At 46.3% G+C, this 8,436-nt stretch overlaps 1 protein-coding gene across 2 annotated transcripts in view; it reads right to left on the reverse strand.

Moving 5' to 3' along the window:
- The window catches only part of itgav (integrin, alpha V), a 34,891-nt gene that overhangs the window by 6,548 nt on the left and 19,907 nt on the right, over positions 1–8,436 (reverse strand). Inside the window, exons 17-31 of one of the 2 annotated variants that reach the window (XM_020620517.1) lie at positions 7,551–7,658; positions 7,116–7,171; positions 6,855–7,009; positions 6,061–6,198; positions 5,851–5,918; positions 5,553–5,697; positions 4,687–4,779; positions 4,184–4,263; positions 3,443–3,523; positions 2,952–3,057; positions 2,499–2,657; positions 1,561–1,695; positions 1,260–1,373; positions 506–613; positions 96–220 (exon numbers count right to left, since the gene is read on the reverse strand). In XM_020620517.1, the coding sequence (XP_020476173.1) occupies positions 96–220; positions 506–613; positions 1,260–1,373; positions 1,561–1,695; positions 2,499–2,657; positions 2,952–3,057; positions 3,443–3,523; positions 4,184–4,263; positions 4,687–4,779; positions 5,553–5,697; positions 5,851–5,918; positions 6,061–6,198; positions 6,855–7,009; positions 7,116–7,171; positions 7,551–7,658 (1,671 nt within the window). Of the gene's footprint in view, positions 1–95; positions 221–500; positions 614–1,259; positions 1,374–1,560; positions 1,696–2,498; positions 2,658–2,951; positions 3,058–3,442; positions 3,524–4,183; positions 4,264–4,686; positions 4,780–5,552; positions 5,698–5,850; positions 5,919–6,060; positions 6,199–6,854; positions 7,010–7,115; positions 7,172–7,550; positions 7,659–8,436 lie in introns of both variants that reach the window. The other variant, XM_020620518.1, reaches the window with a different exon arrangement.

Consider the following 8,436-nt stretch of genomic DNA (forward strand, 5'->3'; position numbering starts at 1 on the left):
ACAAGCACAGAGTCCATCTGCAGGAACTCAAAAACAAAAGCAGAGACACGTCGACAACACCCAGATGGATCCTGTGTATGTGTGTATACGCTCACCTTGTACATGATGAAGATGAGCAGCGCCAGCAGCAGCAGCCCAGCCAGCACAGCCAGAGCCACCACCCAGCCTGGGACTGGCTGAGGTGCGTCGGGCACCCCCAACCCAGCACCGACAAATTCACCTGAAAACACACACACACACACACACACACACATTTCAACGCTGGTTCTGTTCTGATCTGACAATGATACGACTAGGAACTGGGCCTTTATAGCTCTGTAGCACCGCCCACTGAGGTTCCACACCACACCACCACAGTCAGCTCAGCTGTGTAATAAATTTCACGTCCCAGATCATTAGTGTTAATCAGTAAGAGGCCTATTCTAGAAATATCTCTTTCTTTTTATAGCAGGTTATTTTTCTACTGTCTGACACAGTGTGGTGCCTTTGTGTGTGCATGTCTTACAGTGGTGCTATTGGACGGAAGCTCCGGCATCAGGTTCTTGTACGGCATCTCAATGACACTGAACGAGGCTGTGGATCGAACCACATAGGAGTGGTTCTGATTCTCAGGCTGGAAAGAAAACAGTGTTACATGTCACATCACAGAAATTCAAATGCTGCGGGCAACTTATGCCAAAATATTTACGAACAGGGCTGGAGAGAAAGAGCTATGGCCTCTGAACTGTAGCTTCTACCAGCTAGGATTGTACAGGGGTTTCCTCCGGCCCTCAGACAGAACCGAGAGCTTCTTTAGTAACTAGTAACTAAACACCAGGCTACATGAAACTCTTGAGCCTGTGACCACCCCCAGCAGCACTGTCAGTGTCCAGCACTGCAACCAGGTAAGAAGTCATACCACAGAAGGTCAAAAGGTGTCAAGTTATTCTTTAACAAGTGAAGGAAACCTTAGAAATGAGCTGTCCTGGTCCTGGGAGGCTGTTGTTACCTCATCTTTTCAACTCTGCCATCTCCACAAATGTTTTAAACTGTGTTTTTTATCTTGTCGTTTTCATTTAATTTGACCCCATGTTATTGCATTCACCTTTGTCTTCTTTTCCTGTCAATGCTATGATGCTTTGCTTTTGTGCAAATTCAGCTGCTGAAATTGTTTATTTTTAATTGAAAAAAAGTATATTATGTTATTGTTATCAATAACATTTCCCAGCCTTAGGCCCATGATTTGTTGTATTTGTTGTATGTTTTGTTTGTTTGTTTACCCTGAGGAAGTTGCTGACATTCAGCCTGGTGTAGATGAAGAGGATGGCGTTCTTCCTCCTCTCCAGACGACTGACCTGACATTTCAGCCGCAGACACTCCTCTGTGGTGCAGTCCTACACACGATTTGGTGAATTATGTTTGTGCATTTTTAATTATTTAAAAAAATCAAAGCAGTGGTGTAGAGTCTTCGTACTGAGTGAGGTTCAACAAGAGTAACAGCAGATTTTCTGTAGTACTTGATAGTTCTGTAACAGTACAGACTTGTTTCGACAGCTGGAAAACAGAGAAATGCGTGTGTACCAGTGTCTGCAGGTCGCTCTCCGAATCTCTCTGCACCTCCAGGTCTCTCTTGTGGATGCGGTTTCGGCTTCGTCCCTCCGTGTCTCTCTCTCTGGGTGGGACACTGGTGGCGTTCTTTGCTGGGAACAGTGGGTTCTGAAACACCCATAGTACAATTATTACATCTATCACACTGTGGACCAACTGAAGTCAGGACAGGGGTGCTTGTGAGAGTCCAGCATACAGAGCATGCTAGTAGTCAATCCTGCATGAATGATAAAAAGTACTTGACCTTTGCTAATAATTTTGAAAGAAGCTTGTTTTGACCACTGAATTGAGAGGAACACTCATCGTCTCTTATGTCCAGAAAACCAGACACTTAGTCAGGAGTTCAAAATATGTTATGATCGATATTAAATGTGAATGTATCACATTCCCAGAGCTGCGTGTGCTAGGAGATGATGGAATCAGCAGTCAGACAGCTCTTAATAACACTGGCCTTGAGTTTCTGAACCTGAGTTTCTGTTTGAGTCACAGATCTGACCATGATGGAGCAAGCAGCCTCGAGTGTCAACAGATTGAATGGACTATGCGCACTTATAAAAGGCTACATAAACAAAAGACATTTAGTCTAAGAGATGCTATGCCCAGGACGTGCAGGGGGCATAAAAATGAAATATGCAGGTAGAGTGTGGAAGTCCTTGTTAACATGATGTGATGGTCTCAAGAACCAATTGCTCTGTCCCCTCTAACTTATGGTGTGTGTGTTTACTGGGCTTTTGTTCTGTATATTATAAGATAAAAAAACCCATCTTATTTTGGTGATCTGAGGAACAGGAGAAACACCACCCAGGGCAGACTCTTGGATGAGGCCACCATCCTACAGCTCTGACTGTTGAGCTGCCTGTGTAGTTCCTCTTTATGTAATCTTGTGTGCATCTGTCCCTGTGTGTTCTTACGGAGATATTTAGCGGGTTGATTTCCATGTTGCTGGTGCAGTTGATGGGACCCTCTGTATCATAGCTGTTAAAGTAGAGCAGAGAGCCGTTCTTAAAGCAGCAGGGCAACTGGACCTCCACCGCCGCCTTACTGATGGTACTGGGCCCGCTGTTCAGGAGCTGACAGAGGAAGGGTGGAAGCACATGAGCACGATGTTAGAACTACGTCCACTTAGTTTGTTTTTTTGGATTTAAAATGCTGTGGTATTATACTAAACAACTGCCTCTGTTAGTTGGCTTACCCGTACTGATACTAATAGGAACCCCTGTCACTAAACAACACAGTTCAGGAACAGCACTGACTATACATCCTGCAAAGTGATCACACAGCTGAATGTGCAGACAGCTGCTAGAGTGCCCCAGCTGTAGCTGGGTGTACCTCATCACTTGTCTGCAGTCAGTGTGTGTGTGTACCTCATAAACATGTACTATCTGTGGTCCGATGTCATCTCCAACCACAGGAGGATCCTTAGGCTTCCAGTTGGCGATGGGAAGCAGCACCTGTCCAGGAGATGATGACCTACAACACACACACACAGCTGAAAAGTTTGATATACATTTTGTTATTAACCAAACAACTTTACAGGATCAGTCACATCATTTGTTTTCATTCCTAAATCTACTCAAGTCACAATACTGCCACTGCAACAGCCTATGAAAAAGTCTCTGTACATCACTGAGCCCGTTCACTTAATCTACAAATGTCACTGCAGCGCACATCCAACACCCCCTTCACACTGTGGCGGGGTCAGCTTGCTGCTGCCACACCGCTAACATGAGAGCTGTGCTAGCTTACAGGCAGAGCTGAGGTCAAATGTTACCGCTGCACGATTTCTACATTTACATTATAGAATAATCTACAACTGGGTTTGTTAAAGTTGTGTCTGTGTTGATGTGTGTCTTACCCTCTGATGGAGACTTGGGCGAGGACAGCCAGCTTGGTGATGCTAGAGACTCGAGGGCTTTTGTTGTCAAATTGGTTCGAGCTGAAACACAGACAGTGAATCCAAAACTAATCAGAACCTTTTAATAGCTGGAAATTAAGTTGTAGCTGGAATCCTAGTTTGATGTCATAAAATGTGAGATATGAGTGCATCTTTCCAAGCACACCAGGCCACACAACTCTCCTGACAGCAGTAGATCTGCCGTTCAGTAACACAGAGCTGAGGAGGCCTGAGCTGCCAGACTGAAACTGAACCCCATCATTAACATCACTTCCTCTCTCTCCCAGAGACAATTTAACTCAGAGGAATGCGAAGCCTGGAGCCGTGAGCCACTCCCTGATGAGAGAAACAGCTCTGCTTTAACGAGAGCCCGGGCTGTCGACCAGCTCCAGGAGCTCCTCCCACGTTTTCCGGGGGTCAGTGTCCGACCAGTGCTGCAACTTTCTGAGGCCAACACACTGACACTTGGCTCAGTGGTTGTCGGCTGTGAGGAGGGGAACTAATAAGCGCAGCACCAGGAATGACGGTCTGTCAATCTGTGGCCATCAGGAAGTGTGAATTTACACTGGATCTAAAATATGTGTTTCGCGTCTGTGTTCAGATCTGGTTGGGTGACTGCCCTCTGGTGTGGGATGGAAGGTCACACCTCTGCCACAGAACTGAGCAGCGGGCTCTGGACAAAGACGGCAGATGGGACTGTACCTGACTATCTGCAGGTCAAACTTGACAGATGTGTCCTCCTCTGACAGCTGGTGGACACTGAACCTCAGCTCAGCCAGCACCTAGCCAATCACAGCACAGGAGGAGGCAGCGACAGACCGATCAGGGAACAAGAGAAGACAGGAAGAAACAGTCAATATCCAGTTAGGAAGTGCCTGCCATCATGACGTGACAAGCACCAGAGAGTGTTTTATTATTAAGGCCTATGTGTCAGAAACACGACAGACAGTGCTGCAGGAAGAGTCAGCACTACCCACAACCCACGGTCATTACCCACAGCTACTGTTGTCACTGATGTTGCTCCATTGCTTTCTTCTTTGGTTTTTCTCAATAGTTTACTGTCTCTTCAGCCATTAACTCTAGAATCTGCTCCACCAGCTGGTCTCCAACATGTCACAGTAGCACCCAAACACCCAGAACCAGCTGCTGCTGCCACCTGCTGGTACTGTAAAGTGACTGCTGTTGGTAGCGCAGTGATAACTGACCTTGGTTCCTCCCTTCATGGGGTTTCCCAGGTCACACACCACCATCTTGGTCTGGTTTTCCGTCTTGTAAGCACAGGACAGCCTGGTGAGGGTCTGTAAAAACAACACATCAGTCACCAGGCAGAACATCATATCTCAGTTGTACTTACTTACATGTTACATGTTTGTTACTGTTGGTTTCCAGGGCTGAACACTGAGAACATGGAAGAACTTGCAGGATGTTCAGTATGAGTGTACTTGTGAACTAGAACCAGGATACCTCCTCCACACCTCACTGATGTCACGACCGTCATAGCTACACTCCCACCTTCACATGCTGTTATTATGGTCCTATAAAAGGATTGGCCGTGGGGTTCAGCTGTGTTTAATGGTGTCTGGTTGCTGACTATCACGGTTCTGATGAGTGAGACAACAGCTCCAGGATCTGTCTCACACATCTAATAAGAAAGAAAAAAAAAAGAGGAAGCAACAACAAGGCTCCCTGATGAAGAACATAGCTAAGTTACACAGGCCTCCTCCACATACGGTGTCTGGATGCCTGGCTTTGGTCAGTCTCACGGGGGTCTTTCACACTGTGTTAGGTTTTGACAATGCATGCCCATTGCATGCACAAACATCTGTACAGATTGTGATCATAGTGTCAGAAGTGTTGCTGGTTAAAGTATCTGCCGATCGACTGCCTGACTGTTTCAGCTCCGAACTGATAACAGGGTTTTGTCTCTGTTAGATTCAGCTGCTTGCTAGACGACATCTGACAACTTCTTTAGTTAAACTATATTTATCAAAGCTATGGCTGCTGTTTAGTCACTAGAATTAAACCTTCCAATGAGCCCAGTGAGCCCTGAGTGCACTGGCAGCAATGCTACCTGACTGCGGACGACCCCAGTGAAGTCAGCCTGCTGTGGCGGGTAGACGTGGAGTTCGGCCTCGTAGGCTCCCTCTCCCTGATTCTCAGCACTGACCTCCAGGGTCAGAGCGTTGTCATCGCCGATGTAGATCTGCTCACGGTCGCTGTGATAAAGGACAGAATGACAGTGGTAACATGAACCAAATGGTAAATAAAAGGTAACTGTCTTGTCATATTGAATTGTTGCTAAGCTTGTTAGAGAGACGGAACACAGAGTCAGTATGCAGACTGCGCCAGTAACATGAACGGTTCCTCACCTCTTCACTGACAACCTGAGGTCAGGTTTACAGATGTTGTCATCTCCACAGTCCAACAGGATATGAGCCTGAGGGTGGGAAGAAAGAAAGAAGCAGAGTTAATGAGGAGACGGAAGGACGCTGTCCTTCAGATGGTGAAGGCCTTACGTCAACCTAACACAGTCAAACATGGCTGCCTTCGTCATGAAGCAGAATACACAGCAGTGTTACCTGCTTGGTGATGTTGGATGGGGCCGATATGTCAAGGATGGGCAGCAGGCCGGTCAGGTCTGCAGCCTGCTCATAGTCCAGACTGTATTCCATGGCCACGGAGATGGGAGTGATCTTATCGCGGAACTCACGATCATCCTGAGAGAGACACCAAGGAGGTGAGACTGCAGCTGCACTGGTGCCTCAGTGACAGCAAGGCCACTCTTATCAGTCAGTGCCGGGGTCATCGGTGTTTGAAGATGAAAATAGATGTTGCAAGTGTATATTTTGGACTGTTTCCTGAATACACAGGTACCCAGTAGAGTTTTCTTCTAAACAAGCATAGTCATTTATAGAATGTTTTCTTAAGTGGCCTCCACACATTTATCATTACACCGGACAGTTTTAAACAAAAGGAGCTCAACTGATTCAGCAGAACCAGAGACATCATGTTCTCATTCAACACACTCTTACTCACTGTCCCAACCTGGCGCCCACATTACCCACAATGCACCCAGCCCGCTGGCAGTTGGGTAAGAGGTTGTGCTGTGATTTGTTACCTGCAGCAGACATGAGCAGTGGCTACAGATGTCTGAGCAGCTCACTTCTTTCTAACTCCACACCCTCGGCATTTCTTCTAGCTTGCACTCTTCAGACCCACCCTGACTCAACTGACCATACTTTATCAGACATCACGCAGCTCCCTCTGCAGCCAGACTCTATTCACATCCTCTCAGCCTTCCTCTAAAACAGGTTTCATTTGTTGGTGCTGAGAGTTTCTTCTTCTTCTGTTCTGAAATGTGTCATTTCCTCACCCTCAGGAAGACGTTCTGCTCCTCGCAGGCCGGGCCTTTGCCATTGGACACCGTCATGTTCTTGGAGTATTGAAAGGTCCGACTGTGCAGAAAGAGCACACGTTTGGTCGACTCCTTGTGCTTCAGGCGGTCCAAAATGAGGTCCACACGAAAACCTGGAGGGAAACAAACCAAGGGGAGACAATGAGGTGCCACGACAAGAATCGAATGCATATCTGGATATGTTGCAAAGAAGCAAAAGCCGGTTGGTGCTGGACTTACTGAGAGTAGCCGGAGCTCCACGGCCACTAGCCTTCAGACAGTACTTCACCTTAAAACTGCAAAACAGAGCAGGTTAGATTTATGATACATAAATCCCCCTTCAGTCCCGCTGCCTGGACAGCTTTTCTTTTCTGAAGCTTTGTGCACATTTGAACTGGAACTCTTCATCTCAACAAATAGTTTGCATTGTGTTCTTTGTTGTTTGTATAGCATTATTGTTGGTTGTATGAAGTGTCTTTGTCTTGAAAAGTGCAAATAAAACATATGGTTATTATTGGTTTACTTTCACAGCCACGATGAACTTTTAGTGTCAAGGCCTCCAGCAGTGTTTCACAACAACACCCTGTGCACTCTCCATCAGTAAACTGTTGCATGAAGAACATGGATTAATGGGAGACTGAGACCGGTGCTGAAAATAAGTAATGGCATCCTCACCAGGACACAGGTGTGGTGGTTCCAGGAAGCACGCAGGTCTTCTCCTCTGGGTTGATGATCTGAGGCGTCATGTCCAACGTGGCGTTCACACTGATCACTGGACGAGCTCTAAGACACACAGACAAGTACGTCAGTACAACAGTGAGGACGAGATGATTCACTGTGTGTTTCTTCACCATGCAGCATGTGCACATATACAGAGCTCACTGGCTGTGTCAGTGAAACTGCTTCTTTAAGATTTCTGTGTTACACTGACAGCTCCGTCAGAGACCAGGAGAGAGAGCTTTTCCCTCAGTCACTTATGATTTATGTAAACTTGTTAGTGTGGCTTAAAAATGCAGGTCGACTGTGGAGGCATCTGGCTCAGCCACAGTGTGGCCACCGGAAACACCAAAACTGGAGCATCCATGCTTCACCATGTTGTGCAGTGTGACTACAGCAGCTCCTGTAGATGCTACCAGATTAAGAACCTCTTGTTGCCATCAGCTGCTGTCATGAACTGGTTTGTTTACTTTGACCATGTTATCACAAAATTATTTCATCTACAACTCAGAGATGACTGCTGCTTAACAATCACACTGCAAACGTAAAACCTATCTTGCTGTAGAAACAAATAAAAAACAGCTTTAAAAACTTATTTTCATTCAACAGTCAATTATTCCAGGCATTATATACATTTACAAGTGAATTTCAGGCTTCACAGGCACAAGCTACAGTATGTCATAAGAACCAGGTTAATATGCCAGCCTGGGACAATCAGGTTAGGCCACTTTCAGAGCTGGGAACTGTGTTCAGACTTGAGTTATGACACTAACTTTCACTCAGCATGTGTCTGTCAGGAACTCAGGATCCTTGGCTGAAGCATAAATACATCAGCAGGGGAACA

This window comes from Monopterus albus, unplaced genomic scaffold (genome assembly GCF_001952655.1).
Source record: "Monopterus albus unplaced genomic scaffold, M_albus_1.0 scaffold239.1, whole genome shotgun sequence".
Classification (NCBI taxonomy): Eukaryota; Metazoa; Chordata; class Actinopteri; order Synbranchiformes; family Synbranchidae; genus Monopterus; species Monopterus albus.